General features: G+C 39.0%; 2 protein-coding genes across 5 annotated transcripts in view; one reads left to right on the top strand and one right to left on the bottom strand.

The window, feature by feature from the left end:
* The window catches only part of LOC139962903 (centrosomal protein of 57 kDa-like), a 23,132-nt gene extending 7,265 nt beyond the window's left edge, over positions 1-15,867 (top strand). For all 3 annotated transcript variants that reach the window (XM_071963294.1, XM_071963295.1, XM_071963296.1), the window contains exons 5-9: positions 1,011-1,088; positions 5,316-5,561; positions 6,143-6,375; positions 12,520-12,664; positions 14,086-15,867. In XM_071963294.1, coding sequence (XP_071819395.1) covers positions 1,011-1,088; positions 5,316-5,561; positions 6,143-6,375; positions 12,520-12,664; positions 14,086-14,322 — 939 coding nt within the window. In that variant the 3' untranslated portion in view covers positions 14,323-15,867. The remainder of the gene's footprint in view (positions 1-1,010; positions 1,089-5,315; positions 5,562-6,142; positions 6,376-12,519; positions 12,665-14,085) is intronic.
* LOC139962901 (U3 small nucleolar RNA-associated protein 14 homolog A-like) overlaps positions 15,859-22,237 on the bottom strand; it is a 20,398-nt gene continuing 14,019 nt past the window's right edge. For both annotated transcript variants that reach the window (XM_071963293.1, XM_071963292.1), the window contains exons 9-13: positions 21,867-21,990; positions 21,478-21,555; positions 19,736-20,721; positions 17,031-17,130; positions 15,859-16,168 (exon numbers count right to left, since the gene is read on the bottom strand). In XM_071963293.1, the coding sequence (XP_071819394.1) occupies positions 15,860-16,168; positions 17,031-17,130; positions 19,736-20,721; positions 21,478-21,555; positions 21,867-21,990 (1,597 nt within the window). In that variant the 3' untranslated portion in view covers position 15,859. The remainder of the gene's footprint in view (positions 16,169-17,030; positions 17,131-19,735; positions 20,722-21,477; positions 21,556-21,866; positions 21,991-22,237) is intronic.

The raw sequence follows: 22,237 nt of genomic DNA, 5'->3' as shown, positions 1-22,237 counted from the left end.
TTAATCTGACCGTTTAATAAAAAGTTCAGAAAATGTTGCGTCCCACCAGCATGACGGCATTGATGTTTAGAATTAAAAAAAATTGATCACAATATGATGCAACCATTAACTGTTTAATCTGACCGTTTAATAAAAAGTTCAGAAAATGTTGCGTCCCACCAGCATGACGGCATTGATGTTTAGAATTTAAAAAAATTGATCACAATATGATGCAAATTGGAGAGTGGACAAATGAACCAAATTATATTTTTTGTATATTCATGCACAGTATCCGTCCATTAACAGCTCCCACAGAATGAGACAAATTCACTGAAAAAGCTGGTGCTTTGAGGGAATGTCTAAGTTACTATCAGGCATGAGACTCTTCCGCGGAAACGCGGATTTCCGATTATTATTTTTTTCATTTTCGCGTTTTTTCTCGTAATTCGCGTTTTTTTATTATTTTTTATTATTTTTTTTATTTAATTTTTTTTATTTAATTTTTTTTTTTTTTTTTTTTTTTTTGCCGAACATGCTGGACTGTGAAGGGAAGGAACACCGAATTTGACCAGTGGTGGAATCAAGTAGCACAAAGCAAGCAAAAAAGCCTTTTTTTGGTTCAAAAAAGCTAATGGATAAATTATACAAGCAGAAATTCCACACTTTTTTGGCGAGTTACGTGATATGATAAATTCCATCTAGAGTCCACCATTTTGCATTTAAGCCCTCCTTACCTGACAAAAAAATTCTAAAGGGGAGGGGGACACCCCCTCCTCTTAAACCCCTCCCCCAGGACGGCGATCGATAAATTTCAGATTTTTTTTCCCCGGCTCAGTCTCATCCCTGTACTATAAGAATGCGATCGTACAAACCGGTCATTGTGGGTCACAAGTTCTTCTCAAAAGACAACCGCTTCCTCTGTGTTTGTTACACTAAGGCTATACTTTAACTGAATTTATCACTAACTTGATATATGTGAAAAACTCACACAACAGTGGAGTAACCTGGTCTAATTCTTCTTGCTACCATAGGGCAAAATTCGAGATCTGGAAGAAAGGATCGTAGAAGAACAGCACCAGCGAAAATTAATCCAGGACAGAGCTGCAGAGGTACAGATAATATATGTATATGTAAAATAAAAATAATATATATATATATTTATATATATATATATATTATTTTTTTATATATTTTTTTTATATATATTTTTTTTAAATTCCTTACCAGAGGCAATAGGTATCCAAATGATGGTGAAGGTGTGTGAAAGGGTGTGGGTGTTGGAGATGTCTTGGCTTTAAACGTGATAACTCAAAAACCATACGGTGGGTGAAACATCATATTTGGTGTGTGGATATACCTTATGGAGTAGAAGAAACCTGTTGTGTCCTGCCGAGGTTCAAAGGTCATTTGCGGTCTATCGAGGTCAATGTCTTAGAACCTTCTATAAAGCAAGATAACTACAAAAACCATAAGAGTGGAAGAATTTGGTACTTTCCTTGGGTATGTGGATGCACCAAATGTAGTAAAAGAAACTCCCTTTTTCTGTGAAGGTCATTTGAAGTCAACAGAGGTCAAAGTTTATAAACCTTGTAAAAAAATTGAGGCATCTCATGTGAGAGGTGCCCGCACTTATAGTGAACCCAGTCGATTCTCTATTCAAGGACATGGAAAGCTATTCTTTCGTTTTGCAATCCAATTTACAAAACTCGTGTGGGAACTCTGGTATGAAGTGAACCGTATCACTGTTTTTGTATGAGTGTAGATGAGGTTTTCAGGAAAGTGGTGAAAACAATAAAAGTGAAAGATCATTCACCTTTTTAAACTGTGATCAAAAGGTCATTTTCTAAAATAAATTGTTTTTCAAACTTTGGCAATACTGCAAAACAAGTTTTTTTTTTGGTCGTTTTCAGTTTGAGTCACATATTTTTTTGCTGCTGTCACAAAACAATTATTAACAAAAGAATAAACGTAGAAAAAGTAGGTAGACCAGCATGCTGTGAGAATTTAATAGAAACCATTAACAGACTTTCTTTTTGTGTGTGTGGGTGTGTCTGGAAGAGGTGGGTGGGTGGGAGGAGGGGGCTGATATCAATAACCAAGTGCTGAATACAAATAAGTCATTATCCGTGACATCACCAAACTGTTGAAACCAAGACTGCAGTTCAAGAAATCTGTCCAATAAATATTCTGACATATTCAATTTTTTCAGTGAATTTTATATACAAATTATCTTAGTGCAAAAATACCATGCAATTAAGGTTGGTAGAAAGTGAAACATGTTTCCATTGTTTTTTATGAGCAGCTGGTTGTGTTGCAACTAGACCCCCCTCCCCCACCCCATCGTCTCCCTACTGGCCTTCCCCTCTCCCTCCCACCCTCATCACAGGGAGACTTCACTACCACCAAAAAAAAAAAACTGTTGGAAGCCTGCTGCATTTGTTCACAATAGAGGATATAAGTACCTTTCAAGAAAATTGGCTGGCTTAGAAAAAATAAGTTAATGTAGGCCCACAACCCTCGGGAGGTCTGCACCAAGACCCCCCCCCCCAACAATCAGACACCGGCCCTTCATAATCAATGCTGAGAATGCATGAATGTGACCTGATGTTAGAAATACAAAATATCATCGATCAATCGATCATCTCCTGCTAAAAAAAATGACTTTAAGAAAGTTTCTGAAGTCTGGAGGAGTCCTGCAACCCACCTCAACATTGTTACAAGCCATCCTTGGGGTTGGGCCCCATCGTTGGGGATGAGCCTCATCGTTAGCATCATTCCATGACAGGTCAAATGACAGACTCGATACAAAAACTTGGAGAAGGAAGTAAACGGTTCCTGGTCGTTCTTTGCACTTGAGCCCGAAACTGCCATAGCTACTAAACGAAAATTTAGGCCTAATATAATTATAATAGTTATCAAAAAAAATAACAGTCGACATTAACTTTTTGACCCATGGCGATGACTTTGTAGATATCTTTTCTATGGGTTTTATTTTTTGCAAGTTCATCCACAAAGGTTTGTTTGTATAAGACTGTTTCCGTTTGTATCTGCAAAAGTATTGTAAAGGCTGCATTATTTATTCAAACCGGATTCAAACTCAATGGGGCTGGGGGGGAGGAACTGGTAGGTTACGTTCTAAACAGTCGATTTGAAAGGATTAGAAATTTGGGGTTTTTCCCGATGTGGGATATGTAGGAGGCACTGTGCTAAAGCGGTCGTAGGCTAAAAACTGCAGATCAGAAAGTGCATTAGCCTCAAAGGCAGGTAACGGTATTGCTGGTAAATTATATATTCAGTTTTGGTGTTTAGAAGTACCACATTGAGTACAAGAAGCCTATTGTTTTTGCAAAGGTCATTTGAGTCATCAGGGGTCAAATTGTGAAAACCTTGTAAACATAATATCTCAAGAAGGTAAGCTTGGGCAGATTTCATATTTAATATGCATATGAACCACATTGAGTACAAAAAAGCTTTTAGTTTTTGGTATAGGTCAAAGGTCATTTGGGGTCACCAGCGGTCAAATTGTGAAAACCTTGTAAACACAATATCTCAAGAAGGTAAGCTTGGGCAGACCTCATATTTGGTGTGTAGAAGGACCACATGGAGTACAAAGAGTCTATTGTATTTGGTGGAAGTTAAAGGTCATCAGAGGTCAAATTATGAAAACCTTGTAAACATGATATTGCAAGAAGGTAGCCTTGGGCAGATCTCATATTTGGTTTGTAGATGTACCATATCAACTTTACGGAGCTTATTATTGCTTTTGGTGGAGGTCAAAGGTCAATTGAAGTTAACGAATACAAAACATTTACTTTACTCCCCTCTTACCTGTCTCTCTACACTAACGCACCTTCCTAAACATGACTTCGCAAGGGAAGCTTGGATAGACCGCATATTTGTTGTATAATTGTACCACATTGTGTACAAGACGTCAGCCTAATGTTGGCGGAGGTCAATGGTTGTTTGAGTTCACCAGGGGTCAGATTGTGAAAACCATGTTTTACACAATATTTCAACAAGGACAGATGTCATTTAGTATGGTAATGTATCACATTTAGTACAAGACATTTGGTACAAGAAGGCTGTTGTGGTCATTTCAGGACAGCCTGTGTCATAGTGCATTGATTGCTTGTCACATCACGCTGCTTTTCACTGTATTACTAAGATCAAGTATGTTGTGCATTCCCACTATACAATACATCAGATTCACGAAGAACACTGCTCATGTTACATCATCGAAACCACGATGCATTTTTGCATTCTGGTTTGTTTTGTGTTGTTATTTACCTGCCTCCTCCAAACAACTTTACTTGTGCTGAAATTTATGTAGAGCTTCTTGTAACATTTCTAAGGGGGGCCGGGGGGATGGATGATTGTTGGTTGAAAATAACATATTCATGGTTTGATTCCCATTTACTGTAAATTCTTCACAATCATACAGAGTTATCTACTGCACAGTGTTGTGAGAGCAGTTCTTTCATTCTAGTTTTTGAAAATTTGTTATGTCATAACTCTCTTAGCTAAGACAAATTTGAGAAAATGAAACCACATTTTGGCACACTGCAATTATGTTTTGAGAGAGATACACCTAATGAATAAAGATAAAAGAAAAATTGTGAATCAATTTTATAGATATATATATTTATATATATATATATATATATATATATATATATATATATATATATATATATATATATATATATATAAATATATATATATATGTATATATATATAAATATAATGTAGATATAGAAATGTAGATATATATATAGAGAGAGAGATACACTTAATTAATAACTATAAAAGAAAAATCAAGAATCAATTTTGTTTTCGCCTAGTTTAGTATTCTTTTGAGACTAAAATTTAAATGACTAGTAAGCTTTGCAAATATGCTGAATTAGTTACATACTACACTCTTGTATTATCTCCATTCTATATAGGCACTCAAATCAAAACTAGCACAGACAAAATACAGAGATGGCAACATTGAAAACACTGTGCCCTCCTCCATTGACCAACTTCAGGGTCAATGTCCACTTCAGCTTCCTTCCAAAATCTCTCAAGGCTTTAAACTGTCATTTCAGGTTAATTTTGGAAACCACTGGAGCCTCATTGGTTTTGTAAGAAGTTTTGGTGTTTTAATGTTTTTTAAAGTTCTATGTTGTTTTTATCTTAATGGACTAATTCTGATCATATATTTTACGATACGGTAACTGTAGAAGGTCAGTAACTTACTGACAACATACCAGTATAAAACAGTAGGTGGTAAGCAGAAATTGATTGTTTTTCACCTTTTTTTTTCATTGTTATATTTTTTTTGGCATTCTTTTCAGCTTCAGACAGTTGCTGAAACTAACAGAATACTGTTGGAAGCTGAAAAGGCATCTCCTAAGGATAAACAGCCAAAGAGAAAGCGTAAAACGAAAAGACGAGACCACAGGACATCACCATCAAGAGTAACCGCTAGGACATCACCATCAAGAGTAACCGCTAGGACATCCCTATCAAGAGTAACCCCTACTGCATCTCCTCAACATCTGCGCGTCAACGTTGGCAAAATTCCGTTTGTAGCTGGCCAGGTAAAAGTCTTTATAATTGATTTACATAATTAATTAATTATGTTTTATTTATTTATTTTAATTCCTTTTTTTGTCTGTTGGTGTTTGCCGAAAAGAACACAATAAACTAACAGTCTGTTGTGAAAGGTAAAATAAAGAAAATCAGCTAATGGGCGACAATGGGGCTCTCGACACAAGTGGATAATGAACATAGGGCGCTGTCGATATCGGTCCTATCTAGCTCCACTTACCTTCACCAGCTGGAGCGCCCTCTAGTTATACACTGGAGAGCCCATCGGTGTGTTGGAGGAACTGTTCCTTTTGCTCTCTTCCCCCCTCCCCCCCCCACACCAACCAAACTTTCATTCCCAACTCCACCGTTGAAATGTTGTGCATGCCACTGGATTGTGGAGTAGGTTTGTGACATCCAGCCAAGTCTGTCAAAAAACAACCCCTCTTCATAAATAGATTGTGCAGGCAGTTAATAGGCAGAGGTGTTTACGCAGCTACCTGATATAGAATGGTTCTTAACTTTGACCACCATTTTATATTTTTGTCTCCCCTTCTCTTCCTTTCTTTTGACCTGAACTAACCATGAACAGTCAACGACACCGAGTCACTCCATCAACGCCAACCTGCAGAGCGTTCTGGCGCTCATGAAGACCCACAACCCCGCCTGGTGCGTGAACGGGGTGAACTCTCCGCACGGGGTGGGACCCCCTCGGAAAAGGACGGGTAAGATCCGAAGGGTCGCTTCCTCTGGTCCTTCCTCCGATAACTGTGACCTCTCAGACCTCCTTCAATGCCTTCAGGATGAGTTTGGTGTCATGGGTTGGTGAGTAAAGCATTTTGTTCACATAATTTGCAAATATTTAAGGCTCGATTGCTCACATTTCTTCCACACCAGATTCCATTTTGCCACAATCTTGAGTCAACGTATTTCACTAGTGCAGTGTGCCAAACACACTCTGCCATACAACCTCCATTACGTTCTTTCTTCTTGTATAAAAAATGATGTGATCAGCTGGTAAATATTTTAATGACAAGTACAGCTTCAGCCGTGATTCTTATATGCAAATGAGGCCTGTCTTGAGTGCTCTTTATTTTGTGTTCAATAGGATTCGATTCATTTGAAGTCTGTAAGACACTGTAGGTATGTTACCGTAGCGACTCGAGTCTCCAATAATTAGAAATTTTGTGAAAGCTTTGCTTTGTGGCGAAATTGTTGAAAACCCATTTTTCTTTTATTATTTCGGATAAATCGAGGCATTGTCTGCAAACTTACTTTTATAGCAGTATTTACATACTGCAGCTCCTAAATCATGAACCATCAAATAAAGTCTTATTAGTTTTAATATTTACACTCTGTAGTATGTCAGAAACCCTGATATAGGTAAACCGACGTGAAAGTATAGTTTTTTTAAATATTGCAAGATCTTTCAGTTTTTTTATGGCGAAAACAAAAGGGCCAAACAGACACTAGCCTTAGTTGATCTCTGTATCGATCAATGAAAGGTCTCATTTTAGCACTATTTTTATGATATTCACAAACTCTGAGAGACCGCCATAATTAGAGTTAGTGAAGCAAAGGAGACTATTATTAACCTTAACAGCTCATTCCATTTCTGCAAAGTACAAAATATTCCGAAATTTTCACCTTTTTTTCTTTCTTTTTTCTTTCTTTTTTGGATGAGTGAATAATCTGTGTCGTACGAGGGCTACACCCACAATTGCTAATTTTTTTTTTTTTTGTCTTTTATGTAACCTGCAATTTTGTGCAATGGTTCATTACTGTAACAGGATGTTGTGTATGATCATGTGACCTCATCGTATGTCTTTCAATTGGAGTGGGTCCTTTTCTGAAAACAACGAAAGAAAAAAAACAAAGGCAGTTTGATGTATTGTCTGTTTAATACATGTAGCACGAATAATCAGGCAATGATTTTTTCTAACTTTAAAAGGGAAGCAATTTGGATTTGCAGCAGCTATGTCTAGAACCATTCACGGAAACGACTTTAAGGGCCAAATGTCCTCATTGAGGGTAATGCTGGAATGGCCACATTTTTTGTTGCGGAAAATTTGAATGCGATTGTGGTTACAAAATAACATTCTTGCAATTAAGTAAAAGTCCCATAATATAATTATTTCCTTTTTTCTTTACCAAAATGTTCAAAAGTATACAAAACTGGATTCATACTGAATTACTAAGTTAATACTGATGCTCTTACTAAGAAGAGTTAGATATTATGCAGTCGTTTGCTTAAGAAATTGAAAGTAATTCCTAGTCAGTAATATATGCTTTTGTCTATCATTACCATACTTTGATTTTGAGACCTGGTTTCGGGGTAGGTAGTTCATGGGTGCTATTCTGGGGTGGAATAAAGTCCTGTCAGTGAACTAATTTGTCATGAAGGGATAGAAAGATTAATTTTCAAGCATCCATTAACCAGTAAAGCATACAAACAATATGAAGCATATGTTCTCTAGTCAAGCATAGATACAGTATGTTATCCTTCTCTAACAATTCTTTGCCCTCACTATGTTCTAAGGAATTGTTAGGAGCAGGGATGCGCTCACGGTCTGGGAAGCTGCGCCCGGCAGTCCTGAATGCCGCCGATTAAAAACAGAATTTTAAACATTTCTATGGTCCCCCAACAATATTTTGACGATTAATTTAATTAAATTTTATCATTACCAACATTTGGGTGAATACTTGGCACAGAAGTTTGCTCTGGTAACAGAAACAGATAGCACCATTTGCCATCTGATTATACCTCATTTGCGATGAAATTCCAAAAGGTGGGAGGGGGGGGGGGACACCCACACCCCTTAGAACCCCAAGACATGGATCACACTACCATACAAAATCTGCCCGGCACTCAACTATTTCTGAGCACATCCTGAGTACTAAACTCATCTCTTTGTATTGCAATGCTTGGTTCTAAGTGGATGTATTGACTTTTTTCCCTTTGCTTTTATTTATATATCTATATACATATATGTGTATATATTTATCTATATGTCTATAAGATATATCTATATGAATTATATATATTTTTTTAAATGATATAAACTTTTATAGTTGTGTTTTGCATAAGCTGCTAAACAAGGTGAGAAAATCAGCTGTTTGTTTTGTTTTTCTTGTGTTGTTTTTTTTCTTGGAAAAGTTCTTTTACTAAAAGAAGTAAAAGTAAAAGCAAAAGCAGAAGTTGGTTTTGAACCAGGGACCCTGAGATGCAAAACTTTCTGCTCTACCACTAGACCATTAGAGGAGAGACTGCAACAGTTTGCTTTTCAAATATTTAAAGATCCACTTGTTTGGACTTAGTCATTTTATAAAACATTTTCTCCACTGATCCTTGTCTGGGATGGGGAGGCCACTTGGGAACCTTGTCAGGGGGGAGAGGTACCGGCGAACTCACCTGGCCGCGTGGGAACCTTGTCAGGGGGAGGGGGTACTGGCGAACTCCTTGGCCCGCGATCCCTTACCCTCTTTTGCCTCACCCACCCTCTTGCCCTTTCTCGCTTCACCTTACCTCATTGTCTCACCCTCCCCTTCTTGCCACACCCTTCTCACCTCTCTCCCTTCCTTGCCTCACCCACCTACCCCTTCTCGCCCCACCCTCTCGCCTTACCCTCCTACCCCTTCCCATCTTCCCCGCTCGCCTCCCTTCTTCACCACACCCTCTCTCGCCTCCCCTTCTCCCCTTTCTCCTTTTACTCTCCCTTTCTCACCTCAGGCTGGTCTTGAACCCAGCAAACAGGAAATCAGGAAAATCAAATAGCTTGTTGGCAGAACTACCAATCACACCATTTTGGTTCCTAATGGGAAAACTTCGTTTCGTACCTTTATACTGCCGCCTTTTCCATAGAACAGAAAAGTAAAAGGCTCTGGCTGGAGTCGAACTCAGGACATGGAGCTTGTCTGACTCTCTCAGTCACAGAGAACTACCAACTTGGCCACAGCAACTGTTGAGAAATAATGCTCGTTTCTAATATTTCAACTTCAGAATGGAAGAAGGAAAAGAGCAGAAAATAAAAATGCTCTCATGTGGATTTGAACTCAGGACATGGAGATTGTCTGACTCTCTCAGTTACAGAGCACAACCAACTTGGCCACTGCAACTGATGAGAAATTCTGCTCGTTTCTAATATTTCAACTTCAGAATGGAAGGAGGAAAAGAGCAGAAAATAAAAGTGCTCTCATGTGGATTTGAACTCAGGACATGGAGATTGTCTGACTCTCTCAGTCACAGAGAACAACCAACTTGGCCACTGTAACTGTTGAGAAATAATGCTCGTTTCTAATATTTCAACTTCAGAATGGAAGAAGGAAAAGAGCAGAAAATAAAAATGCTCTCATGTGGATTTGAACTCAGGACATGGAGCTTGTCTGACTCTCTCAGTTACAGAGAGCAACCAACTTGGCCACTGTAACTGTTGAGAAGTAATGCTTGTTTCTAATATTTCAACTTCAGAATGAAAGGAGTAAAAGACCAGAAAATTAAAATGCTCTCATGTGGAGTTTAACTCAGGACATGGAGCTTGTCTGACTCAGTTACAGAGTGCTACCGAATATTTTAACTTGAATGGGCGAGGGGGGGGCGGGGGGGGGGGGAGGAATAGCTTCATAACTTTGATGCCAGAATGTTGGATGAATTTGATACTTGATATGTGGATATCAACGTGCTAAGTAAAAGTGCCCTGTTGATTTCTTGAGTTCAAAGGTCATTTGAGGTCACCATTGGTCAAATTTTGAAAACCTTGTTGAAGCCATCACTCCAAAGGTAAAGCAAATTTATTTCATACTCAGAATGTCGTTGCACCTAATTTAGTACAAGGATCTTATGTGCACAGTTTTAAGTTCAATTTTCACATGTTAAAATGTGGCAATGACTCACTAAGCCTCTTAGCTCTCTGGTCTCTTATCTCAGTAATGCAACACACTTACCTCAAATTACAGGAGATTACAATGGCCAAAAAACGGTTAACCCAATGGGCATTGCACCTTGCAATCTAAGGATTGCTGGTTCGAGTCCTGGTCAGAGCATTACCTGATGTCCTTGGGCAACGTTACGATCCCAATTGCCTCTCCTCCTGTAAAGCAGGTGTCCATATGGGAAACCTACCATGCAGGTCAACAGGTGCTCACTGGATTGTGGCCAGGCCCTGTTTGATGTCCCCTAGGGAACACGCAGATGTGGTGCACAGTGCCCTGAGAGTGTGGGTGTGGATGTGACAACATTACCAATGACCAGGGCTTGACTGATGTACTGTCTTGATGGAAGACTGTCAACTTTCCGACTTTTTATGATGAAAGATAAATGGAAATTTTTTTCGCTTTAATACTTGCTCTTATTGTTATTATATAATTTGTTATTTAATTCATACAGTGGTGATTTTTTCCTTCTTTTTTTTCCCCCATCGTGCGAGGAGCTGCCGAGCTTGCACCCTGACGTCAATTAAGTACTTTGAACTCCCCAGACATAAGAAAATAACATGTCTTTAGGCTAATGTTTACTTTTCTTACAATTCTAAATGCCTAAATTTAGATTTAGCAGGCCTTTTAAACAGGCCTTTTATTCAATTTTTTGTTGTTTCATAGTGGGGTTCATATGTAATTGTTTTCATTGGAACAAACAGATACAATATAACCATGACACTGACTTTTTGGTACTTTTTAAAATTCAATGGTTTTCACCATACGCACACAATTTTTTTTTTCTTTGTTTTTTTTTCGTTTTTTGTCATTTCTTGTCCTTTTTCATGAAAAAAAGTGTCCTACAATAAATCATTGGGGCATGGTCTTTATTGATCTCGATTACAATAGAAAGTTGAATATTGTTCGTGTATATCTAGAGTAGAATATCTGTAAATGATTAATTTCTTCTTTTCTTCTATATCTTTTTTTTTTCCTTATGTTGGTTTGAAGCCAGTAACAGCCTATTGTGCTTGTGCACGCTCTATGCAACCCCCTGGTGGTATGCCCAGGGTAGACTTTTCTTTTTCTCCTTCCTTTCCGATTCTTGTTTGTCATGAATACATGCAAGGTTTAGTCAATAACCACTGTTGTACTTTTTTACAGTTATGATTCTTATGGTACATAAAGATATATGCACAGTCATTCAATTCACAGAGAGAAACACCACTAAAACTGATCACAAAATTAATTTGATGCACCTATTGTCAACACACCTTTCACTGGTGGGGGAGGGGATAGGGTGAAGAGTGCCCCCCACCCTCACTTTAGAAACCCCCCCATCATTTCATAACCAAGAAACATGGTTAACCCTTACCATTACTGTTACTATGTTAGAAAAAGATCTGGTATTTGTCACCAATGTACATGATTGAATCAAGTTAAAATGATTTACTATTTTCTTTTATAAAAGTTTATTTTTATTTTAAACTGAAAGAAAGAAAGAAAGAAAAAATACATTGTGATTTAAATCTTTAATATATTTAACAAGTGATTTATATCAAGATTACAGATTTAATTTATAACCCACCCGTTTAAAGTCTTGTTGTATTCCTGAGAAAGAAAGTTTCCCTCGTGGGTAAAAAATAGAAAATGTATTTGTAAATGGCTAATTTGGTCTCATTTTAGAATAAAATGGACAGCTGACATCAGTCCACTTTCAGGATCAGATACAGATGCCTCGTGTTTATCTCCCGTTTCACGAATAATCAGTGTGACTAGAACCTCAAGTTGACTGTGAATGCACCCATGGCTCGTATTTCCTTGTATCTCACATATTAAACATTTGAGAGGCAAGAGGCTGTTTGTGGTTGGTGAGGAGGCATCCTTTATCCTTTCTTTGCAAGCTAGATACAGCACCCCGCCCTCCCCTGCCTCCTCCCCCGATCTCCTCCCCCGATCGTCTTTCCTCCTAGGTGTATGACGGTCATCATTAATCGAGATAACATTTTCATTTGTGTTTTTATTTACGATTGTACTTTTTTGTTTGTTTTGTTTTAGTGAACATCAAGAGCTTGCCAAGCAGATTCAAGACGCAGAGGACAGTAACCTCAGAGAGGACCTGGAGCGAGAGCTTGACCACCTGGTAGCGAGGATGGAATTGAAAGGTCAACAGATATCTAAACTGAAGAGACACCAAGAGCAGGTAAGTTATGTACAGTAGTCAGGCATCCATGATCCCACGTAGAATTAGAGATACGCATGGATAGTTAAACATGTACGCACTGTAGCCGAATACAGACATCCCACCTAGAATTAGAGATACGCATGGATTGTTAAACATGTACGCACTGTAGCCGACTACAGACATCCCATGTAGAATTAGAAATACGCATGGATTGTTAAATATGTACGCACTGTAGTCGAATCCCACCTAGAATTAGAGATACACATGGATTGTTAAATATGTACGCACTGTAGCTGAATACAGACATCCCATGTAGAATTAGAAATACGCATGGATTGTTAAATATGTACGCACTGTAGTCGAATCCCACCTAGAATTAGAGATACGCATGGATTGTTAAATATGTACGCACTGTAGCCGAATACAGACATCCCATGTAGAATTAGAGATACGCATGGATTGTTAAACATGTACGCACTGTAGCCGAATACAGACATCCCACCTAGAATTAGAGATACGCATGGATTGTTAAATATGTACGCACTGTAGCCGAATACAGACATCCCACCTAGAATTAGAGATACGCATGGATTGTTAAATATGTACGCACTGTAGCCGAATACAGACATCCCACATAGAATTAGAGATACGCATAGATTGTTAAACATGTACGCACTGTAGCTGAATACAGACATTCCACCTAGAATTAGAGATACGCATAGATTGTTAAACATGTACGCACTGTAGCTGAATACAGACATCCCATGTAGAATTAGAGATACGCATGGATTGTTAAACATGTACGCACTGTAGCTGAATACAGACATCCCATGTAGAATTAGAGATACGCATGGATTGTTAAACATGTACGCACTGTAGCCGAATACATAACATCGTAGCACTCAACAGAAATGTAATAGTCAGTCACGTATGAACGACTGCTGGTCGACAAATATCGTAGAGACATTTATTTGTATAAAGACTGCCATCTATGGCGAATGTACCAGCCAGGGTATATATAAGTACATCAGAGTTCTCAGCTGAAAGAGATACAACAGTCAAGAACCATACATACACACATACATACATACATACATACATACATACATACACCCATACATACATACATACATACATACATACATACATAAATACATCAACTAACAGCAGCATTGCTATCCTGGTATATAATCATGTTTATCTTGTGACATGCATAGGTACATAATGTATGTGGTATAATACATCTCCATTCACATTTCGGAAAGGTTGGAATGCTTTTTATCATTTTTGGAGTTATGTGGTCTGATGAATTGGAGTGCCCTGTTTTAACTATTCATCTCACGGCTAGAGTTTATATACACAGCTTGTCAATTTTGGCAAACTGTCCAATCACGTCAGCTTTTGTTATTTAGTTTTGGTTTTTATTGGCTGATCCACAGTTATCTGAAAAGAAAACCAGGAAGACGAGAGCCTTGCCAACCAAATCTAAGGGACAGTCCAACAAGAAACAATCAGGTGACTCTGAGGTCCAGGTGATAACCACTGTGAGAACTAAGGGCAGGGGGGCTAGGCCCATCAGCGTGGAGGGAAACCAGATGCAGAGAGGTGTCAGGATGCTACGAGATATGCAGACCTTACAGACCTCTCTACGACGAGATGACCTATCATGGGACTGAGGTCAAATCAAAGACATTGACAAGTCGATAAAACGATTATGGAAACTAAATTAAAAGACAGAGTGTTTATCTATTGTCTTTTTTATTATCTTAGATTAAGTAAATATATTATTAATTGTTTATCAGTTTTTGATGGCTTTACAGCTTCCACCTAGCAATGTGAACTTGTTCAGTAAAACCTCTCTGATTAAAAAGAGGTGACATTTGTAGACACAGCTGGAATGATTCCACTCTGGCCATGAAATATCACTGGGTTAATCCCCCCCCCCCATCTAACAAAATGATCTTTTCATGTGTCGATATGGCTGTTTTGTTAAGTAACAGATGGCCTCCATTTTCTATCCTTGTTACCTTGACAACCATTTTAAAGAACAGTGAAGAGGCTTTGCACATCATTGATAGATAATATTAATCCCCACCCCCCACCAAAAAAAACACTTCACAAAGTACATATAGGTGATGTACAGGTTGAGAGAAAATGACATTTGGACTTACTGCAAGCCACCAAAAATTATTACCAGTGCAGACGTGGTTCTCATTTCACAGATTCACTTTGTCCAAATTATTTCCAGGGTCCTAAGCGCCCTGTCCTGCTTCCAATATACCACCTCTTCCTTGCCGTTACATTATAAGAGTATTTTAGGCCATTTAACTTAAATAAATGTAGTGTTACTAAATATATAGTATTGTGTCTTATGTGGTATTTGTGATGGAGCGAAATATAAATTAACTAAATGAATAGAATTATCGATGATTAATGACTTATGTATTTCGATATGATTGAGAGGCTCACTCACCTTTACTTCACGAGGTATTAAACGGACAGTCCGTGAATAATGTCAACTTTGACATTAATAAGAGTATGGATCGAAATGATAAAAGTTTTAACCAGGAATTTGGAATGGCAAAATCTACTTTGAGGGTGTATTTGAAGTCTTTATTTCAACCCCCATATGTTTGTCAAATAGGCATCTGTACTACGATGGCTCTATGGCCTATGTGGTCCACCCTACATTGGATATATCGGTGTATAGAGTGAATTTGTGACGTCACGACCGTGTTCGTACTCTTAAAACATTGTGGTGGCTTGTGGTACCTTTCACTCGTCATTGTCTCTCCACCTTTTAATCGGATATGTATGTACGCTTTGGGGAAGTGTTGTTTAATATTTATTTCTGTTTATCTATCATTATTTATGAAAACATTTGAAAATCCCTCTTGTACTATGCATAAGTTAATACACAGCACACCGAGCACAGCGTAATGAAAAGCATTTTTCTTTCAAGATGATCGAATCAAAGTTTGACCTGTGTCTTCGTGCATTACTCCATGGTCGATTCACTTTGCCTAGATTTAATGCAGTCTAACACTGTTTTTGCGTTCCTCTCCGTGAAGTGCCTTTTCCAAAAAGCCGCAAAATCTGTTTTGACTTTTATTTTCCACTTTTACAAGAAAACCATCAATCTTTCTTTGTTTTGTTTTTTTAACCAGAGTGATAACTCCAAATAATAACATTTCTGCAATCAGATGTGTCATTTTATTCCACCGTTGCTTTTCGCTCGTTTCCTCTATTCTGTCTCTTGTCTTTTATTTTTCTTGACTTGACTCTCTTTGATTTAGGTCCGTCCAATTCAATGTCCGGCTTCGGCCGATTTCGTCTCTTGTTAGCACCCTTCTTCAGTACCTCCTCTTGGATCGGCTCAATGATCGTCCCCAGCTTTGTCGAATAACTCGGTTTGGTTAGCTTAGCGACGGCGGACGGTGTGTTCCATGTGTCCCCGATGGGAGCGCGTATGGACCCTTGGAATTGTTCCACGGAGGAGAAGGGATAGGGCAAATCACGAACCTGGAAATGATGAAACGAGAAAAAAAAAAATTAGAATTAGAAGGTAGTGACGTCTCTTTCATACGTTTGAGGTGCAAATTCAAAAACAAACTCATCGACCTAAAAGCCACATCACGTTACTTAGCCCAATGAAATATGACCCTATTGTAGAGTAAATAAATATTTAACATGCATGTACGTGTCCAGAATAACACCTAAGCAGTTGAAAATTCATCACCGTTGTTTCAAAATGTTGCAAAATATTGGCTCATCATGTTGCATCTAAGCACCATTTTTGCAACAACAAAGATTCTCAAAGGAGAAGGGTCAACCTCTCCCATGGTCAAAATAACATCTTACCCATCCATCCCCCTCCCTCCCACAGTACGAAATGTGTCATGGATGTAAATCCCTTGGGGGTGGGGGGTGGAACCCATAATTTTCAAGCCACTGATTATAACGTATGTTATTTCTGGGGCATGGAAACGCTTCCTTCTATATATACCTGTACTCACAATACCAAATCATACAGAGATACAGTGTTAAATTTTTCTTTCTATGCAAGCTATGTCTTCTTAGTTGTTATTGACTTGAGGAAATGAAACGCACCGTCGACGTGGAACTTGTCCAAATACAATTAAAACACCTCAATGCAATAAAACCTGTTTAGAATTAAACAAAACAAAATCAAAATATGCTTATTAGTATTCATTGCCTGCGAAAGCAAGAACGGAGAAAAATAGCCGGGGAGTTCCCTAAAGTTTTAGTCGGGGGTGTATTGCATGTTATGATCATGTCTGCCTACGTTTTTTATCTGGGCTCTGGTTCTAAATGCGAACATGAACACTAGTAGACTAAGTGGTATCGACATTCGCAGGCCTACCTGATGGAGGGATATCTTTCTATCCCTGTCTTCGTTGATTATCACGTGGTGGAGGCCATCATCCTTACGAGGTGCCGCTGGTGGGGCTTGGCGGATAAACCTGTAGAAATTGAACGAATAATTTCATAAAAGCCTTTGGGGGGTAACAAATAATACATCTCCTCCCCCCCACCCAACTCTCTATTACACCTCCTGGTTACCAAGTACCTCATACCACTTCTAGCCATGCAGAGACATCAGGGATACAATTTAGATCTTTAACCCAGAATGCAAAAATGCATTGTGGTTTCGATGATGTAACATGAGCAGTTATCAGACTTGTGTAAGATACATCAACATACTGAATATGGCATCTGTCCTTGTTGAAAATTGTGCAAAGCATGGTTTTCAAAATTTGACCCTGGTGAACTCATGCGACCATTGACCTACGCCCACAACATTAGGCTTCTTGTACTCGGTGTAGTACATTAAACATACCAATTATGCGATCTGTCCAAGCTTGCCATATTATGTTTAGGAAGATGTGTAAGTGTGGAGAGACAGGTAAGATGGGAGTAAAGTAAATGTTTGGCGATGGTTGACTTCAAATGACCTTTGACCTCCACCAAAAGCAATAATAGGCTCCTTAAATAGTTAAATTTGATATGGTACATCTACAAACCAAATACGAGATCTGTCCAAGTTTCCCTTCTTGCAATATCATGTTTACAAGGCTTTCATGCCTTGAACTGTTGTCCCCAAGTGACCTCCACCAAAATCAATAGGCTTCTTTTACTCAATGTTATACACCTTCATACCAAGTATGCGATCTGCCCAAGCTTCCAATATTGAGATACAATGTTTACAAGGTTTTCACAATTTGACCCCAAATGACCTTCGATTGGTTTTTTTCAATCCAAATTGCTTATATTTCAGCCCACAATTCTTACATGTGTGGATTATTTATAATGGTTTCCTTACAGTGTTTCATCAGCCCGCTATTATTGTATCAGCCCATACTGATTCATTCAGCCCACATCACTTACCTTCAGCCCACTATGTGTAGGTTATTTATAATGGTTCTCTTACAGTGTTTCATAAGCCCACTATTATTGTATCAGCCCATATTGTTTCTTTCAGCCCACATTTACTTACAGTCCACTGTTCCTGCACCTCCATTCTTGCTTATCTGTGCATTATTCTTTTGTCAGCCCACTCTATTTCATTCAGCCCATGTTTACTTACTTTGTTCCACTATTCCTTCATTGCCAGCAGTACATTTTTCTCAACTTAGCCCATTATTATACTACCAGCCCATTGCATCATTCACCAACATTTGCTTCCTTCAATGCCACATACTTAAGTGTCTACCACTGCCTCCACCCCCCCCTCCACCCTCCTCCAGCCATCCTCCAGCCCCCCTCCCCCCATCCTCTTAATCTGAGTTCATAATGATTTCTTTCAGCCCTCCTCACTTCAAAGTTTCCTTGTTTGAAACCACCTTTCATCCTATTGCTGACATGGAGTTGCAAAGCGAACATATGAAGATTTCTCTCTGTGCACTGGATAAACAGAGAGCTCCCCAAACATGCCTCACACATCTCAACCATCCATACCCATGCAAGAACTTATCCCTACTAATGTTAATAATGTATGTATTATCTCTTCCAGATATCTTCTATTCACACAATTCCCAGCTAGACAAGTTCCAAACCGAAAATTTATATAATCTGCCCATTCTGAAAGTATTCATTCTTCTCGGAGGCATGAATGCATGAGTAACAGAACACAGGAGCTTACTTTGTTGGCACATAAACTCAATGACATTGATAACTTATTAATATGTTATATTCAAATTGGCATTTGGCCAACAGGTTATTGAAAAGGACATTTTTTTCCCTTGTTATTTCTTTGTTGTCTTGAAACAAAAAGATGTCTGCCTGATAAGATTTCTAAAGATTTCAGTATTGCTCATTCAACCACAGGTGTGACAGGAATGCCTTTCAGGTCCAAAAGGTTGCTTACCGTTAAAGGAAGGGTCACATTTTACATGAAAAACAAGAGTAAAAGTGCTACTGCTTGGCATTACCATTAAAAGTTTCCATATTACAATGTGTGACTGTGGATGGATCCAACTGGGAACTTTTGGTCATATATGTTAATGCATATATATATTTTGTCATATATTTATGTATAATGTCATATATTAATGTCATATATATATGTCATATATTAAAGCTTATATTAATGCATATATTAATGCGTTGTGTGGTTCATATCTGAGTCAGTGAATAAATACCTGTCTCTGATACATTAAATGTTACTGGCATCCAAGTTGGTTACTTTAACAGTGAATCATATCTTAGTCAGTACTGTTAAAGTAATCAACTCAGGCACCATTCACACTAAGAGTATCTTAGTCAGGAACTATTCACACAAACTGTATGTGACTGGTACCTGACTAAAATACTGTAAGTGTGAGTTGCACCTTAATTGATGACTTAAACAGTGAGTCGTAACTGAGTCAGTAAACTTTATATGTGAATAGTACCTGACTAAGATACTTAAAATGTGAGTCGCACATGAATCTGACACATAGGATATGAGACCTACCCTAGTTTATTGCTTTAATGGTAGGTTATTAGCTTAAACGCTTCCATGGAAGAATAATTTCTTACGTTAAAGGAATAAATGTGTGAAACCACAAACAGCCCCGGTGCTCTTACCTTTTCTTTTTCTTTGAGGGTTTCACTCCTGTTCCTCCCCAGGACCCCCAGCCTGGCAGTGTCAAGTCCACCGGTTTAGGTTTACCCTTCTCTATCGCTGCTTCCTTTTCAGCTTTGAATTCGTCGATGACGTCGTCGTCTTCAAACGCCTGCTGAATATTCATGAGATGGTCACTCTCTTGCATGCCGTCTCCTTCCACGACTAAATCAGGTGCCACGGTGATGACGTTCTTCGGCTTCAGGGTGAAGACTTTACTCGGATCTACGTTAGCCTCCTCCCTGGAACTTTTCTCTCCTTCCCTCCTCGTCGTCTGCTCTTTCTCCTCCTTACCTTCCTCCTCCTGCAATCTCTCGCTCGGGGTCACTTCCTCCATCTCGGTGATGGATTCAAAATCCTCCTCCGTATTTTTTCTTGTCGTCTCTTCGTCGATGAGGCCAACCCCAAGGGCATCATCTTGAACTCTTCCTTTCTTATCCTCTCTTTCCTCCTCCTTTCTCCCTTCTTCCAATTCATTTGCCAATCCTTCAGCTCCATCTTCTTCTTCATCTTCTTCTTCATCTTCTTCAGAAGACATATTTTCAGAGGTTTCTCCGTTCCTTCTGATTCTCTGGGCCTCCTCACTGCGCAACTTTCTCTTGGACCGCAACCTCTCCAGCTCTCCATCCAATTCGTCTTTCTTGACGCCGGGGGCATTCTCTTCATTCTCAGAGTCATCCACCGCCTCTGCTTCCACTGCCTTTGGCCGAGAAAATTCCTTCCCTGCTTCTCTCGCTCCATCGGTACCGTCACTGCCTCCTCTCTTTTTCTCCTCGTCAGTTTGAACTTTTCCTGTAAACCAAGGATTGTTGACGTCACTCAGTGACAGAGGAACGGCTCTTACTCTGTCAGCATCTCCCGCCCGACCATCTTCGTCTTCGACGACTTCTGCTATTTTCTGAGTCAGAACCCGGTTTTCGTCCAACTGATCGGCAATTTTTTGACGAGCCTAAATAAAAATGTGGAATGAGATTTGTCAAATCAAACACATACTAAAACACAGGTCATACACGATAATGTTACATCCGGTCTTGCTCTGTTTGATACAATAGTTGAATAAATTTTGAGGTTACAGTCAGCACAGAAAAGTGACATTTAGTAATGTTACACTTTCTGTACAGCTCTGCCACCCTCTTTTAAATCCTGCATAAATGTTAAATTAAAAAGAGCAAAAACACAAATACCTTCTGCCATATATGTAGCTATCTGAATAATAAACTGGACAATCTTAGTCTGACAACTTAGTTTGAGATGATCTAAGCCCTCCCCTCCCTCCCCCCACAACCCCCCCCACCCGCACCCCCTGGTCTAACTTCTCTCTGCTCCCATCCCTGCATCCCTCCCTCCCTCACTCCTGGCCTACCTGAATACTTCTCTAAGCCCTCCCCTCACTCCCTCCCCTCAATTCCCCTCCCCCCTGGTCTACCTGATAACTTCTCTGAGCTCCCAGCCCTGCATCCCTTCTTCCCTCACTCCTGGCCTACCTAATTACTTCTTTATACTGATTACATCATTAATATTTACATCAATCATAATTCAGAAAAACTTTATTTCTTTTCTATTCTCTTCCTCAAACAAAGTCCATGAAATATATCAGATGTCTGTCCACAAAGACCTTTCAAGGGTGGGAGCCTATTCAATCCTACTGATCTTTGCCCGACGGCAAAACCCTGAAACACATGAAATGGATGTATTCGCTTAATACCTCTAAGCTGTACTTTCCAAACCGCATCATCCCTTTCGCCCATTTGCCGGTGTTTTTATGCCGTAGGTTCATCCTCTCCTGTGGAGCAAGAAATAGAAGACATAAGGACAAAATAAAAAAAACATACAAAGCGCCTACAAAGTGTCAATGGTCCGTTACTTTTACGATATCTTTTAAGAAATACTTCCAAGCACTTGCAATGTCTGATGTCGTAGTTGAAACTCATATTTCAAGGTAGGAAAACAGCTACTGTATCATTTATTTACACTGGAACTCCCCCCCCCCCCCCCCAACCTGGGTTAACAAACATAACTACTATTCCACAACCTTCTGTTTTCTTTAAGGTTTTTTCCTTCACCAAGGTGCAATGACTACAAACTGTTTCTAACCTCTGCTCTTATTTTCTCCATCTTCGTCAATTCCTCTGCGGCTGCTTCGGGATCCGTCTTCATCATCTCCTCCATCCTCTTCACTTCCTCTTTGGCTTTGCCTTTCCTCTTGATACGATGATATCTGATTTTCAATACAGTGAAACGATTGTTGTGTATAAATATGTTACATCTACTGGCCTTTATGGTCTTCCATATGTATACGTAGTTACAGTGTTTAGCTTGGTTTAGCTAGTTACAGTGTTACAGTGTTACAGTAACGTAGTTACAGTGTTTAGCTAGCTTAGTTACAGTGTTTAGCTCGACCACAGCTTCATAGTTGGAAACAAGCTATGTAGCCTACAATGACTCTGCTTGTAAGGTGGATAATC

The sequence above is a fragment of the Apostichopus japonicus genome, chromosome 21, assembly GCF_037975245.1.
Source record: "Apostichopus japonicus isolate 1M-3 chromosome 21, ASM3797524v1, whole genome shotgun sequence".
NCBI lineage: Eukaryota > Metazoa > Echinodermata > Holothuroidea > Aspidochirotida > Stichopodidae > Apostichopus > Apostichopus japonicus.
The sequence above is the reverse complement of the archived record's forward strand: the minus strand, read 5'-3'. Positions and strand labels throughout refer to the sequence as shown.